We start from the raw sequence: 17,047 nt of genomic DNA, 5'->3' as shown, positions 1-17,047 counted from the left end.
ATTGAGTTTGGCTGCAGCTGCACACAGTTGCAGCGCCTCCTACAGGAAACTGGTGGAGCTACGCAGAGAACCACGCCGTTCAAAAGCCTTGTTTGGATTCATGTTTTTATAAAACACTGAGGTCCGGACCTCGGGGTCCTCAGTGGGAGCTACGGTCCAAAGTCAGACGGGTCGTTCCAAATCTGATCCTCTGGAGCAAAAACACTCAATTCTGCTGTTTATGTCGGATCAGATTTACTAAAAAGGTCAAACTGCAACTAAAGTCTTTCCTTCGCGGGACTTTAAGTCAAAATGACTCTTTTGGTTTTCCTGAATCCTCAGCGGCTGCGTTTCGAGTGAATCTGCCGGCTTTCCTATAAACCTGATTTATCTGCAGCGTCGGACGTTTCCCATCTCCGGGCGTCGAACTGCAGCTCCAGGGTTTGAGGCGCCTCCGATGAGTCCGAGAGAAAACCTTTCTGTCCGGATTTGCTGTTTTTTGCAGCTCAGGCCAGACGGTGACCTCACGGCGACTCGGAGAGCCGTTAACGTGCACGCTCTCGCCCCCTGGTGGCGCCGTGTGTGAGACCGTAGAAAACAAACCTTTTATCCGTGTCTGTTCAGCTGCGGACGCTTCAGCCGGCGTCTCAACGAGCTGCGGCTTGAAATGTCCTCCCGTCGGACTCGCAGTCCGAACCCGCCCCACAGAGTCCTCTCAGAACTGTCTCAGGAGCTCCTGTGTCCTCAGACAGAGACACAGGTCCATATCTGTCCCCTTCATGTCAACACAAGAGCTCAGCGGTTCCTAAAAGCCATCCGGGACCGCAGTTCTTCTGCTCAGCCTTGTTTCACAGACCAGTCCTGGTCCTAGTTCTGGTCCTGATTCTGGTCCTGGTCCTGGACGGTCCCCCCCCTCCCCACCGTCCTGCAGGTTCTGCAGAGACTAGTTTCTCTGTAAACGTCTACATTTTAGATGTTTCTCTGCTCTGAATGACTGAGGAGCAGAAATATCTGAAACCTGCGGGACAGGGGACGAGGTCCTCCAGGACCAGGACCGGGACCAGGACCGGGTACCGCTGGTCCAGACCATCTGAGCTGAATCTGGGTCAGATCTCAGACTGAGGACGTTCTGTTCGTGGAGAAGAACCGAGGGAACCGAAGACATCCGGACTTCTTTTCTTTGTTTCGTTTAAAAATCCGAGGATCAAAGCGCCCGCCGCCATCATGTAAAAACTCCCCTCTGTCCGTCTGTTAGCAAAATATCTCAGGAACCGGTGGACAGATTTTAACGAAGCTCCCAGGAAGACGAACGTCTCCAAGGCAAAGACCTGGGGTGGTAGTAGCTGAGAGTCGTCCCCGACGGGCAGAGCTGCTGTCTGTAACTGAAAACACGACTTTTGTCTCATTTATTTAAAAACTTTTAAAGACAGAAAAGCAAAAAGTAGAAAAATAAAAAAAATACAAAATTAAAGTTTACTTTTTTTCAGCACCGTAGAAACCCTGACTGTCGTCGAAGTGTTTGAAAAACTTAAAAATATTTAAATGTTTTGTTTGTTGAAACCTTTTAGGTTTTATAACCTCAGGCTACAGATTTATTAAATTAACGACGAGCGCTTTAAATAATCTTATTTCTCTCGAGCTCACAGGACTTTTATTTTGGATTAAAGCCGTGAAACTTTCGATCGTTTCCTCGCCGTGGGCCGGCGCCGGTTCTACGCTCGACCCGCGGTCGATGAGTCCGATAACGGCGGGGGGGGGACCGTCAAGTTCAGGAGGTTGGAGGCGTTGATGAGAGTTTCCTCCTTTTTTATCACCTTCATCACAAACTGCAGACGTTGTTTTATCCTCTTCTTCACTTCTCCTCTTCCTCCGTCCATCAATCACACTTTTTAATTCCTGCCCTCGCCTCCTTCCATCGTTCCCTCGCCTCCTTGCCTCCTTCCATCGTTCCCTCGCCTCCTTGCCTCCTTCCATCGTTCCCTCGCCTCCTTGCCTCCTTCCATCGTTCCCTTGCCTCCATCCATCCTTCCCTCGCCTCCTTGCCTCCTTCCATCCTTCCATCCTTCCCTCGCCTCCTTCCCTCCTTCCATCCTTCCCTCGCCTCCTCGCCTCCTTCCATCCTTCCCTCGCCTCCTTCCATCCTTCCCTCGCCTCCTTCCCTCCTTCCATCCTTTCCTCGCCTCCTTCCATCCTTCCCTCACCTCCTTGCCTCCTTCCATCCTTCCCTCGCTTCCTTCCCTCCTTCCATCCTTCCCTCGCTTCCTTCCATCCTTCCCTCCTTCCCTCGCTTCCTTCCATCCTTCCTTCGCCTCCTTCCATCCTTCCCCCGCCTCCATCCATCCTTCCCTCACCTCCTTGCCTCCTTCCATCCTTCCATCCTTCCCTCGCTTCCTTCCCTCCTTCCATCCTTCCCTCGCCTCCTTCCATCCTTCCCTCGCCTCCTTCCATCCTTCCCTCACCCTCCTCCCCTTCTTCCATCCTTCCCTCGCCTCCTTCCATCCTTCCCTCGCCTCCTTCTATCCTTCCCTCGCCTCCTTCCCTCCTTCTATCCTTCCCTCGCCTCCTTCCCTCCTTCTATCCTTCCCTCGCCTCCTTCCCTCCTTCCATCGTTCCCTCGCCTCCTTCCCTCCCTCCATCCCCCGGTGGAAGAGCAGGAGGTGCTGGCAGCGCTCCTCCTGCCCCCTCTTTCACCCCGAGAGGAGAGCCCGGCGCTAATCTCCTCACTGAGCGTGTGTGTGTGTGTGTGTGTGTGTGTGTGTGTGAGCACAAAGCAGGTGTCATTCTGTCTTTTTAACAACACAAACAGGTTCGCCGTCGTTCGTTTGGACCGCCTTTATTCTGAAAGTCATTTCCTGCCGTTTGAATTACCAAAGAGTTAAAAACTGGGATTTTAACCTTCGTGATAAATCCTTCTCCGGCGCCGTCTCCCCTCAGGTCGTAGTTTGACGCTTTGAATCCGGTCCACTGTTTTGTCTCACGGACCGGAGGACGGACATCGCTGGACGAGCGTCCTCAGCCTCAGCAGACAGGAGTCCAGTTTACAGATGCTGGGGTGATAGAAGCTGAGAGTCGTCCCCAACAGCTCTGACAGATCAAACATCAAACCCAGACGTCCTCCTCCCAGCTCCTCCTGGGGACAGATCTGGGTCTCCTCTTGGCGGGACGAGGCGTCCAGGAGCCACCTCGGCTGACTCCTTTCGATGCGGAGGAGCGGCGGCTCTGCGGAGGACGCTCATGACGTCCAGGTTCTGGTTCTTACGGTCATGACCCCTGACCTCAGGCAGCACGATGTCTTAGTGGTCAGCACTGCTGCCTCGCAGCAGGAAGGTCCTGGGTTCAAACCCCCGGGTTGGACCGTTCTCCTTGTGTTGGTTTTTCTCCGGTTAGGCTGAGATCTGTGATCAGTGGGACTATGACCCCATGACCTCGGCGGCGGGGGAACGGCGGTGGAACGTAGATGGATCCCGACGGTCCGGACCGACGCCCTGACCCGTTGATCGTCTCCGTCCTGCAGGATGCTCAGACTCCTCCGCTGCAGGCAGAGACTTTGAGTCGTGTTCACAATGTTTGCCCGAAGTTTTAAACCAGGTTTAAGGAGGTCCTGGGTCCACCGCCGCCGCTGCCGCCGGTTGGATTTGGACAGGAAGTGAAGTTTGAGCTGTGTGTGTCGGGGTATTAGCCGGGGTCCCGGGGTTACTGCTTAGAGAGTTCAGAACAACCATAATCTCCCTTTCTATAATGTCCCCGGGTCAGGGGCCAGCCCTNGCCTCCCCCGCCTCCCCCCTCCACGCCGCCTCCTCCATTCTCCGTGATTTCTGGCTGAACCATCCGAAGCCTTTCTTCCCGCTTTAATCCGTCCTTTTCGAAGCGAGCACCCATCCCGTCTCTCCGCCTCCTCCGCCACGCTCCTCGCACCTTCCTCCTCCTCCTCCTCCTCCTGACGCGGTGGCGTGACCGCGAAGGGACGGGGCTTCATTGTGGAGCGGAGGAGCAGGCACAGAAGGCCTCCCCCTGGATCCTCGGCATCTCTGGCAGCGGCTGAATGATTGACGGCTGAAAGGAGCGGAGGAATTCCCTCTCAGCCTTTGACCTCGTTTCCTCTCCGCCGCTCTCCCCTCGTTTTTCATTTCCAACCTTTATTTTAGGCGTCGCCGTGGAGATCCCCGGCGTCGCTTTGTGCGCCTGGATCTACCTGTCAGTCGGGCAGAAATCGGCTGAACTTTAACCTCTCCTCCTCCTGGTTTTACTTTTATTCTCACCTGCGCCGGCGGACTCCGTCTTCCATTCTGAAACGAGACGAAACGTTCAAACTTTTATTCCCAGAACCGCTTTAAAAAAATCAAACTGCATGACTAAACTCCAACTAAAATCAATTTATTTTAACTTTTAAGCATCAAACATTTATTTTGCTGCAAATTTATCATCTACACGAAATTTACTTTCAGTTAAAATAAAAATTTACACATTTTATGATCGTCTTCTTGAGTCCAAACATCGATTTATTTTATACGTAACGCGTCTTTTCTTTGGGCTTTAACTGAACCAGAAGTCGCTCGTTTCTTCCTTTAATTTCGGCAGATAAATTAACTAAATCCTCGATTTTTTTTGTTGTTCGCGGCTTTTTGGGTCAACAACATAAACGTTTCCGTCTTTTAATTAAATCTTGTTTAAATAAATAAAAATCTTAAACCCGAGTTCAAAGAAGCTTCTCATTCCTTCGGCGCTGAAGGGGATTAAACTTCCTCTTTCGCCTCCGATTGGCTCCAAACTGGATGTTTTCCGTCGCAACACGAACCGTCGAACCAATCGGATCACCGCAGCCCCAACCGGGCCAGAACCGGGCCACCGACGCCGGCCAATCAGAGGCGAGGGACGCGACGGGTTCCCTAAAACACGATTAAAGTTAAAAAAAGGCTCTAATCTTTAAATACATGTATTTAAGTAAAGTCTAACAGTGAGATTTTATATTTTAGGTGAATTTTATGTTAATTTCAGGACTTTAAAATCTGTAGGAGCAGAAAAAAAAGCAGCTAAAAAAGTAAAATATGGATCATGTTCTTGATTAGTTTTTATTTGTGAGGAGAAACGAGACGAAAGGTTCAGTTTTTTACTCTGACGCGTCATTTTTAATTTTTCTGTTGCTGCTTTTTGAACACACACACACACACACTCAGTGCCTGGACGGACGGGTGTGTGTGTGTGGGTTGATCTGAGCAAACATAATTAGCTGTGTTTTTTGTCTTGCTCTAATAAAAGAGTCATTTGTTGGACATTTCCACTGAGCTACAAAGAGGACATTTATAAGGTTCGCCCCCCGGCCAACCCTAACAGAACAGACGGGGGTATTTTTAGCTCGGCCGGCGGCTTCGCTCTCTCTCTCTGCGTGTGTGTGTGTGTGTGTGAGCAGGAGGCACAGAACAAGAGAGAAACTGATATTTGAACGACCTCCTGCCTCAAAAAGTGGATCAAATGTGTCCAAATGAGAAATAAGGCGTTTTTTTAGAATAAATCTCAAATTTTTCCTGCGTTTATCGAAGCTTTTGATAAATCTGAGCTCGGATCGAAACAAATCCAAACTCATTCGGACCTTTATCCTCTCTGGGCGCCGCGGGGACACGGACAGACGGACGGATGGAAACCTTTTCTTTTTTAAAGTTTCTTCGTCTCTCAGCCTCAGCTTCACTTTAACCCTTTAATGCATGAATTACGACGACTTCAGACGGGATTTCTTTCACCCCAAAGTGTTTTTATTTTGCTCCGGGCGTAAAAGTAAAGTTTTGTAAAGATCTTCTTAATTTAAGAGATGTTTTTAACAGACGGCAGCGTATTAAATGATGCACTACGCTGAAAAAACCCAAAAATATACGAGAAAATGTCTTTTAAACATCAGTCCACCGCAGGGATCCCCATGAATGAAAGGGTTAAATTTAGATATCACTGTAGGTGAGATTTAACGCCTTTAATTCAGATAAAAATGCAGATTTATTCAACTTTATCTCAGGTTTTTCATCAATTATTTTCTTGTTGAACCAGATTTCAAAAGTAGCCAAAATTATAAGTTTACTTGTTTAAGAAATCTGATGTTTTTTTAAAAAAAAAGCTGAGAAATTACACAAAATAAACTTCTTCTTAATGAGAAGTTTGTCTTTCAAATATCTGAGAAAGAAATACATAAATCAAGAGGAAACAAAACAGAAGCTGAGATTCTACGGCAAGTTTTAAACTAAATTAAATTAAATATTTCTTTGATTCGTGGAGCAGAAATAAAACAAAACACTGCGACGCTTCGAGTTTTCACAAATAAGAGAAGCTGTTTTAATAAAAGTCCAGGAAAGTCGTAATTATGGCTCCGAAAAAGGAAAAAACGAGTCGTTTTAATCAACTCTTTAAATAAAAACGAACTCGAAGGAATCGGTTGTTTGTGTTTTTATTTAAGAAAACAAAAAATGGATCTGAAACGGTTTTTATTTCAGCTCATCGAGGCGCCTGCGGCTCGTTTTAACCTCCGTCGGGATGTTTAATCCGATAAAACTGCAGCAAACGAGGAAAATAATAAAACATCCTGGTTCCCAAAGCTGGAGTCGGGACCCCGGCGTGGACCGTTAAACACCAAGTTAGGGTCCGGAGATAAACAGCCACAACTTTTCCTTTTAATTATTACAAAAGATGCATTTAGTAAAGATTTAGTTGTTTGTTTTTTAGTCTTCTGCTGTTATTTTATTTCAAACACCTTCGAAGCATAAATAAAACTTTAATATTTTAAAAGAAGTTTACCTTCAGCTCAAGTTTTTTTAGCCTGAAGTTTAAATCTGAAACACGAGAATTAAATTAAATCTGTTGAAAGTGGTGGAAGAGTCCAAACAGGAGGCGAACCTTTGGCTGTTTTAGCTTTTTTATAAATAATTACGACGCTCCGTGCATCGAGCTGCAGGAATTATCTGAACACGACTTGAGTTTTTACTGAAATGTGTCCAGAAGGTCGACTTCGAGCTCCGTTTCTGCAGAAAATTCCTGTTTTTCTTTCACACAACTGGACTCATTTTCCTGTAAAAGCAGGAAGTAGTTTCTGCATCTGTTGGAGATTTTAAAGCACCAAAATAAGACGAAGAAACAGCGATTTATTCTTATAATAAAGAGGAAATAAAAACATGCTTCCTTCAGCATTTTGAGATTCGGGCCTTTTGAAAACATTTAAATTTAAGGATTTATCCCGTCTTAATTTTAAGGCTCGAGTAGTAAATAGTTTAGCAGAAGAAAAGGTAAAAATGTCTCTTTTAGTTGTAAAAGTTGCACAAATGGTCCCGACAGTCGGCTCGTTCTCCTCCTGGTTGCTAAGAAACAAATCAGCCAGAAGAAGAAGAAAAAAGCTCCTTTTTTGCCATCATTAAGAGAACCGTCTCTCTGGTTTTTGGGCTCGCCTGGCAGTTATTTAAAGTTTGCTGCCTCTGACCTCGGGGGTAAAATCAGCCGTGATGCTGTGGTGGGAAAACGAGGCGAATGTTTCTCTACCTTCGGAGGAAAAATCGTGAAAAGACGCCTCCGTCTGCAGCTCTGTACGTGTTCTCCTGCAGGAGGAGTGTGGCGTCATTACATCACAACTTTCCATGCTTCCCTCAGCCTGTGTGTGTGTGTGTGTGTGTGTGTGTGTGCATGTCTCACCTTTGAGTTAAATGTCATCCTGACCACACCCCTGACACACAGACCGCTTTGGTGTGACAGGAGCGTTTCTTTCCACTTGCCTGCATAGAAAATGACATGTCAAACCCTTCAGTTTCAGCGTGTGTGTGTGTGTGAGACGAACACGGAGAGCAATGGAAAGACAAACTGTGTAAAGAAACACAAAAAAAAGTGCACAATCGCTCCAATCTGATGCTGTATCTTGGAGCGTGAAAGGGAGCCTTGTCTGGCTGCCTGAGGAACTCCCTTTTGATTGGACAGTGTGTGTGTGAGTGTGTGTAGGGGTGTGTGTGTGTGTGTGTGAGAGAGAGAGTGGGTGTGTGTCAGCAGGCCTGCCAGGCAGACATACTAAACCACTCTACATCCATGTGGCAGCAAAATGTAGCTTGGAAAACAATCCAGCTCCGACACACACACACACACAGACACACACACACACACACAGACACACACACACACACACAGACACACACACAACCTGAGGGCTCCAGAGGCCAGCCGGCAGCCTGGTGTGTGTGTGTGTGTGTGTAAGAAGAGGAAGTGTACAGGAGCTGTGAAAACGGCTCAGGTCAACAGTTTGAGACGGACAGAAGAAGGTGAAGCTGAAACGTGACGTCGGCCGACTCGACGTTAAACCAAACGGCTGAGGCGGCGTCTGACGCGAGCCAGACGCCGCCGCCGCCGCCGCTCCAAGACAGCTTTATGGAGGAGGGACTCGGCGTAAACACGCGGCGAAAATAAAGTTTTGTCAACACCTCACAAAGAGGCCTTAACATCTGAAGGAGCTTAAGCGCAATTACAACAAAACGCAGCCGCAGAGGTGGTGCTAGAAGGGGGGCGATGGGGGGCCGGGGGGGCCGAGGGGGCCGAATGCTAATTAGCGGCGTTTTTCTTCTATAAAAGCAGGTCTGGCCGTCATGCAGCGTGAAAACGGCTCGCGGGGGCATCTGGGCTCAATTTGGCAGAGGCAGACGTGAAGGTGCGCCGCAGCGAGGTGGGCGGGGCATCCACATCCGGCGGTTAGCCAATCGAAAGTGCGACAAAGTTCCAGTTTTCTGTCAGGAAACTTTATCCACGAGAAACAAAGAAGGAAATCAGCTGAAATTACTGCAGATTTGCTTTTATCTGCTGTTTTTAGGTTCTCGTGTTGGTTTTATTTGTCTTTACGGCATAAAAAGACAACAGGATGTAATTTTAACCAAATTTAACGTTTGTTTGTCTCTGAGGAAAACATCTTTCAAGTTTGTGGATAAAATATAAGAAAATGAGTCTCGATTTTCAGATTCTCCGTCTCAGAAACTGGTCGAGCTGGTAGCTGGTTTGGAGTTTGGAATTCCAGCTGTGTATTTCTAAAAAAAAAGGGGGAATCTTTACGCTTCACAATGGCGCCAAACATTATACGAAGGGAATTCCTGGCAGAGGCAAAAATGGTCGACTGTAAAGGGAATTAAAAGGATTATTTCTGAAGACGTTCCTGTTGGATTTAAAGGTAAATTAGGAATATTCTTTGTTGTTTTTAGTTGATGGTGTCTTTATGGACTCGTTCCGACTCGTTTTGTCAGCGCGGGTCACAAACCTCGGCTTGACGTCACCAAATATAACCAACTTCATAAAAGACTAAAACTACCATCCTTCTCGAGCTGAACTGCAAGTTTCCTGTTTTCCTGTCCGGCTGATATTTGGTGGCCGTCGGCGAGTAGAACTTCAGCACCTCCTCAGTTTTGGACGGTTCTTGGAAACCGAAGATCCGGGTTTTATTTTCGCCGCGGGACTCGTGTCCCAACCAGGAAACAAACCGGCTGCTAAAATTAGATCTCTGCTTTCGTTTTCCACGCAGGCCGAAGGCTCGACGCGGACAGAAGCCCGGCTCCTGGTTCTGCTTCTTTCACCAGAACGTGTTGAAATGTTTCTGCCTCACGGTTGAAAATATCTCTGCCCCCCCCCATCGAGCGAACCAGGGTCAAACCAGTTAGTGTCGTCACGGCAATTTGCAGCCGGGCCTCCGCGTGTTTGTTTGCTTTGCGTGTTTTTTTTCTTTTAACGCGCGTGTTCTCCAGCGTGTGTTTGTACCGTACGTGTGAATACTTGCATGTGAACGTCAGACACTCTGTGTGTGTGTGTGTGTGTGTAACACGGTAAGCTGCCCTCCGGCTGATGGATCTACTTTTCGCTCAAACAGCCCATTTACAGTTCTGGGGTTGGCTCGCTCTCGCTCTGCCGTGACCCGGGCTGTTTCACAGGTCAGGGTTGAAGCTGCGCTCAGGTCGGCTCCATAACTGGCTCCAGATCTGGTCCTGCGCGGGTTTACCAACAACCGGTGCAACATGGCGCCAGAACTGCAGTTGTTTTTATCGCTGTAGCTGTTTAAGCATCTCTGATCAGGAATAAACGGGTCAGAGGTCCGTTCAGGATAATGGCGGTTTAAGAAAAGCAGGACATGTCGGCACTCTTGTATTATTTCCCACCGGTTTTGGACCACAACTGGTGGTAAACACGTCCGAGCATCATCGGACCTTCTGGTTCCTGGGTTTGTTTGTTTTTTTACTCGTGTTTTGTGACGCGAAGTGTTCAGATGTGATTCAGGAACATCAAACACGATGGCACATCCTTGTTCAAAGTGCCAAAATGTTAAAAACCGACGTTCTAAACGGCTGATCCCCTGCCTCGCCACAAACACTCCCAAGTGCACAACACCTGTTTAGGTTCGAGTCACTTGGAGAAAACTTTAAGGGATCATCAAGACCTCCACAACGATCAAGTACTGATTCAGGAACACCAAATATCTACAAAAAATAAAGTAATATGCTCCATCAATGCAAAAAAAGCTTCTAGGCAAAGAGAGTTCTCCAGGAAATAGTCCTCACCACCACACAGCTATGCTCCAATGACTACCAGAAATAAAAACTAAGAGATAAAGACGAGCACCGATATTTACTGCTTTCCTAAAAACGTCTTCTTTCTTGACGACAGCCGAGCCGAACGTTCCTCCAGCCGACCTCTGACCTTTCCAGCCGCGTCTCGTTGGCTTCGTTGGGATTATTGACGGTATTTCTCTGGGATTCTTTGCTGATACGTTTCGTCCCAGAAGCTGGAAGGAAGAAAATCTTTGGTTTGTTAGACGGCTGGGACTAAAACAAGCAAAGGAACCGCCTGTGTTGAATACAGGAAGTTGATTTTAAAACGATACAGTGTTTAGCTCACATCTCAGGATGTCTCTGAAGAGTTTCAGGTTAGGGGACTGGGAGATCGTTCATGTTTCCAACCAACTCTTACAGGAAATAGATGCTTTTAGGACAAACAATCATAAAGCCAGATATAAAGACATTTACACTCCAGGTTTAAGGAGCAACCCAACCTTTAAACCCTCTAATGATGGCTAAAGAAAAGATTGATGGAAGAATGTGGACGTTTGTTTTAAAACTGGCTAAATTGTTTAATTTTCTGCACTCGCAGTCCGAGTTTAAAATGTTCTGAGAATCTTCAGCCTCAACCATTATCGGCAGGTTGATGTTGAAGCAGAAATCCTGAATTTAAATCAGTTTTCTTGCATTAATCTTGATGCACAAGGACTTCTTAAAGCCTGCAACTGTCTTTGTAGACCAGAGGAGGCCAACCCTGGTCCTGGAGGGCCACCATCCTGCATGTTTTCCTTGTTCCTCTGCTCCAACACACCTGATTCATGGTTAAATCACCTCTTCATGTTCTGCAGAAGCCTGTTAATCACCCATTGATTCAAACCAGGTGAGTTGGAGCAGAGAAACAGGTAAAACATGCAGGATGGTGGCCCTGAGGACCAGGGTTGGCCACCCCTGATGTAGACCCATCGTTTGCCTTTTTAGATGGCGGAAACCAGAAACGGTTTGTTTTGGGAGACACTTTTAAAGCTGAAGATCAGAGCTGGTGCAAAGTTTGAACCTTAGAGATGAAATAATCTTTGCTGATTTGGTAAAAATGTTGAGAATGAGGCGACACAGATGGCGCGAAAAAGAAAAGAACTGAACCAAAAAAATGCTCAAGTTTTAACATTGTCTCAAACGCAGATCTGTTGTGATTTTAACCACCAATGATCAGGTTTCTTAACCACATTTATTGAGTTTCTCTCATGTTTGAAATCTAAATGATTATGAAAAGCTGAAAACTCTGGAAGCGTTTCCTTCAAAGAACCACCTTCTGCTGCTGTAAGAGCCTTTTTGTTTTCGCTTTCTCTTCGTCCAGGGTTCGAGTTTCCACGCGTCGCGGAGGCAGAAGTACGGCAACGTCTTCAAGACCCATCTGCTCGGGCGTCCCCTGATCCGGGTCACGGGCGCCGAGAACATCCGGAAGGTTCTGATGGGCGAGCACACGCTGGTGACTGTGGACTGGCCTCAGAGCACCTCCACGCTGCTCGGACCAAACTCGTTGGCCAACAGCATCGGAGACATCCACCGCAAGAGGAGGAAGGTGGGTTTACGCAGACAGAAATGTTGGCGTTATCGGTGCTACTCTCAGTGTATGACTGAATGAAATGCGTAAAATGATCGCCCAAACAATTAGAACCTGCGACAGCCAGCGAACTGTGTCAGGAGGAGACGGATTCCGTTTTATCCTCGGGATTAGGGCTCTGAAACAGGAAGCAGGCACTCGTTTGTTAAAAGCAGCGGAGTCAAAGCCCATCCAGACGCAGACGAGGCAGATAAGTGTAAAGTTACCCCATGGATTCGGTCTTATCAGCGGCGTTTTGGCCACTGAAGCATGAGAACGACGCCTCCATCACTCCGCTCATCCACATCAGGAGACTACCCCCCATTATCCGTTTCTCCTTTTTAACTTCTCCCTCCTGCTTCCTCTCTCTTGTCTGTGCGGGGACCATTACAGGTAATCAGCCACTTACCCCTCCCCGCCTTGGCCCCGGGGCCACATACCTTCCCCTCACGCACACACCTGATGCACGAACACACAGCCCAGCAGATAAACACACAAAGGATGCGAGTCCGCTGTGTTTTCCTGTAAATCAGACTCTTATTTTCTCTCATTTGGAAGAAGAAGAAGGGGGGGGGGATTTGGAGGCGGGGTCAGGTTTCGCTGCCGTGGTGCCCGGGGACGGCGAGGGGTCGGCTGGGTCTAATCTGAGCTCTGATCCCCTCTCCTCTCCCTGGAGACCCCGGCACTAACCTCATGTAATGACCCCTGATTAGGAAGGCTGCCTCCGACATGGCACAAAGAGGGGCTTTCTGTGGGGGTCTGACACACACACACACACACACACACACACACCTGAACACCGACTTCCTTTAAACACAACAAAGACACACAGATGTGAAAGTAAGGTCAGAAAATTAGCTTTTAGGGATAAGTTTTGATCCTGTGTTGCTAAGAAGCACTCATGCTTCTCATTTATCCCACCTGTTTCTACTCAGTAATTACCCCACCTCACCTGTTTGACAACAAACTTATAAATTCACTTTTAGGATACTCCCCTCAGATGTATCTAATTACAAACAGAAAAAGGTTTTTCTTTGATGGAACCAAAACCTAAAATTAAGCTATTAAGAAATTTAAAGATTTAATATTTGTGTCGTTTATAAGTTATCTGGAAAAAAGTAAAATATTGTCTCAATCAGTCCACAGAATAAACACTTTGATTTTTTTTTAATTAGCAGCTAAACTACAGTTTAAACTGATCTGAAAAAACAGTTTAGGCTGACTCACTTAAAAATACAAAAGACAAAAACCCAAACAAACAAACATTAAAATTCTAGCACAACTTTGTAAAGATGTTAGCTTAACTTCAGATGGTGGTTAGCTTGACTCACGTTAGCTGTTAGCTTGTCTTCAAGCAGCCATTAGCTTGACTTAGTATAACTGTTAGCTCGACTCCGAGCAGCCGTTAGCTTGATTCAGCGTAGCTGTTAGCTCGACTCCGAGCGGCCGTTAGCTTGACTCAGCGTAGCTGTTAGCTCGACTCCGAGCGGCCGTTAGCTTGACTCAGCGTAGCTGTTAGCTCGACTCCAAGTGGCCGTTAGCTTGACTCAGTGTAGCTGTTAGCTTGACTCCAAGCAGCCGTTAGCTTGACTCAGTGTAGCTGTTAGCTCGACTTTGAGCAGCTGTTAGCTTGAATTTCAGTAACTGGTAGCTTGACTGCTTTCTACTGCTAATAACTAAAACAAACAACCCCAAAAAACAAACAAACAAACAAAAATAAAAAACAACCCTTTGACTCAAAGAAACAAAGATTGGGAGGAGTGTGAGAGGGCAGTTGGCTGGTTTTCATGGCTTCTGTAGGTTACTGTGTGTGAAGTGTGCTGGCAGCAGCCGTTCCTGTTTTCTGGGTAATAAAACTAAGTCAACAGACTGAAGCGAGTCAACGTCGACTGAGAGAAAGAATGAAACTGGCTTACTGTATGACCCACTGGACCAGAGCGTGTACGCCTGCCCTCCTTGCGGTTTTGGTTCGGAAAAACAATCTTCACACAGCACATTAGCCTTTAGTGGATCAACACAGCCAGCCAGTTTCCATATAACCCAGTGTTGAGCTGGGAAACTAACTCTCTTAAAGAACCACAGAGGACTGGCTTTCCACTACAGAGCAACCTGAGCCAAGCTGCCAGGGTTACACGTTACCTGAAATCAAACATTTATTATTCAGCTGCAAACACACAGACTTTGGTCGTTTAAAAAAAATTAACTTATCTGATAAACTTCTTACGTAGCCTGTAGGTATTCAGAGTTAGACTCCACAGTCGCTGCTTTTGGGAAGTTTTTAAATTCATAGTGTGCATTTGAGTGCACTAAAATTTAAAACTTTACAAAGTTTCAGACCATAGTTCGCAATTCGAGCTGAAAGTTCTTGTAACACAAGACAGAAACGTCAAATGTGAGAATTTTTCTTAGCTAACCAGCTTCTAAATCACAAGTATGGAGTGAAAAACAAATTAAAAGCTTAAAAGACCAGTTTCCTTTTCTTTTTTTGTCTTCGCTGCCCGCTCAAGGGCTATTTTATTAGCTCCAAACTAATTTTTGCCATGAGCCTGACGCAGATTTTCTTTGGCATTTGAAAAGTTTGCCTCAGATTCACTGCACCGCTGGGTGGAACCTGACGATGGACTTGCTTCCGAGCCAAATATGTAGCTCGAGGCCGGACACCTGATAGTTTTGGTCTCTTCTTATCTTGGCATGGAGTTTAATTGATCTCCAGAACGTAATATATTTTTCTAAATGTGCTGATCCAAAAGACAGAGTACCGATCAGCAGAACTGGGAGGTACAGTTAGGCCCAATTTGCACTTGATGACACCTCCACGGCCACCCGGAACATGGATGGTCTTGGTGAGGTCTTCAGGCATGTAATAAACGGTAAATGGACTGTACTTTACTTATATAGTGCTTTTCTAGCCAACCGGGCCACTCAAAGCGTTTTACAACCCAATCTGCCCTCATTTATCCATCAACACACATCCATCCAACTCTCTACTTTATTTCTACAGAGCTAACGCATCCTTACACCGATGGGACACATTGGAGGCAGTTAGGGGTCATTGTCTTGCCTAGGGACACTTCGACATGAGGCAAACTGGTGGAATCGAACCTCTGACCGCTGATCCACAGCCGCCCCAATAGGAACACAGTTAGCTCCTCATTACGCCTGATAGAACCTGATAGGTCCAATGTGGCTTTGAACAAGCATGGGACCTCCATAGTGAGGTTGTGGTGGTTCATCCGCCAGAGTCCTGGGTGGAGCATGGTGAGAAGAGGAGCAGCTTCATGACTGCCTTCACACTGACGGAGGTTCTCTAGTTGGCTATGATAGGTGGGCTAAGTTGGGAGTCTTCTCCAGTCTGAAGGGGACCTTTCGGCTTTGACGAGCAGAACTTTCAAACCTTTGAAAACCAAAGTTTACCTCCAGCTTTCTCACACAGGAGAACAGTTTGAGTTTGCAGCAAAAAAAAGCCTCTTAAATTGATCCAAACCTACTTAAAGAAAAGACTTCTATTGACTTTCGTTGTTTATTTCTTGGTTTCTTGAGATGACTGATTGCTTCAAATCTCGATCAGGATAAATAAAAGTGGTGATCTGAGCTCCCGTTGGTTTGAAGACCCGGGGCGTGATGGTTTCAAGTGAAGGTCAAAAAGCTCCACCTGACCGGCAGTGGAAAAGTCTTCCTCTACGATGGAACAATGTTCTTTTATTTTCCATTTTCTCTTTTTTTCTACCCATTCAGCTGCACAGATTGCCTCCCCCCACACTATTTTTCCCCTTCCCTTTTTGTTATTCTTTCCTTTGGAACCATCACTTCTATCCCCAAATTACAGGGAAACAGAAGCGGGAAAAACAGGAAGGGAATGGACCAGAAACTGACCTCTGCGTTCATCTGAAACAGCTTCAGAAAGTCGCCTCTCGTTGCGTTCGTCACAACGAGGAACGAATGATGCGGCGAGAAGCTCCCGAGTTTCTGTGTGGAAGAGGTGAAGCCGCTCTGCTTTCAGCCCTGAGTTCATGTACTTCCACTCATCACCAGTAGAGGGCACTGCCATTTTTATCTGACCTCAATCTGGGTCTCCCCTTCCTCCCGAGTTTAACCCTTTTTACGCTCAAACTAAAGGGGTTCTTCAAATGTGACCTCTGGTTGGTTTTAGTTTCATCTCCATCCAGCTGAAGGATGACAGGGCAAACTGAAACTCCAACACAAGATAATATTAAGAAAGAAGCAAAGAGTGTTGTTGAAATGCTTCACAATAAGGTTAATGTCCAAGTTTTGGGCTGAGCATCCCTTCTCAGAAAGCTCTAAATCTATAAAAAAATAAATATTCTCTTCACTGATGTTTTGACGTTTGGTTGAGATGTTGCAAATCTGATTGTAATCAGTGACTCAGGCGGTCACATAAATCTGAAATCTGGTGCAATATTTACCTGCACAAAGTAATAAATTGTTGTGTGATTTAAAAAAAAAAAACAAAAAAAACGCTGCAGGGTAAATTGTTCTAAACGTACAAAACAAAATAAGTTGAGAGCCAGATCTAGAAATTTAAGAACGCGCCATTTCAGAGCTGAACATTTCACATCAGAAAGACAAAAATGGCTTGGGAAAAAAAAAACAAAAAAAACCCGTCTTGAATCAGACGCTAAAGCGTTAAGTGGAGCTCGACACGAAACAAAGAGATCTCTGATTCAAAGTGATGACAGAAGCAGGAGAAGACAAACAGAACGGACTGAAATACAAGAGATGTTCTTATAAAGAGGATGGATGGATGGATGGATGGATGGATGGATGGATGGATGGATGGATGGATGGATGGATGGATGGATGGATGGTTGGTTGGATGGTTGGTTGGTTGGTTGGTTGGATGGATGGATGGATGGATGGATGGATGGTTGGTTGGTTGGATGGATGGATGGATGGATGGATGGATGGATGG

The 17,047-nt window shown here is 46.4% G+C and overlaps 1 protein-coding gene across 1 annotated transcript in view; it reads left to right on the top strand.

Annotated features, from left to right (window-relative positions):
* Window positions 1-17,047, top strand: part of LOC108249672 (cytochrome P450 26B1) — a 30,404-nt gene that overhangs the window by 3,896 nt on the left and 9,461 nt on the right. The window contains exon 2 of the mRNA XM_017439209.3: window positions 11,872-12,096. Coding sequence (XP_017294698.1) covers window positions 11,872-12,096 — 225 coding nt within the window. The remainder of the gene's footprint in view (window positions 1-11,871; window positions 12,097-17,047) is intronic.

This window comes from Kryptolebias marmoratus, linkage group LG7 (assembly GCF_001649575.2).
Source record: "Kryptolebias marmoratus isolate JLee-2015 linkage group LG7, ASM164957v2, whole genome shotgun sequence".
Taxonomy (NCBI): domain Eukaryota; kingdom Metazoa; phylum Chordata; class Actinopteri; order Cyprinodontiformes; family Rivulidae; genus Kryptolebias; species Kryptolebias marmoratus.
This window is presented reverse-complemented; position numbering and strand designations above follow the sequence as displayed.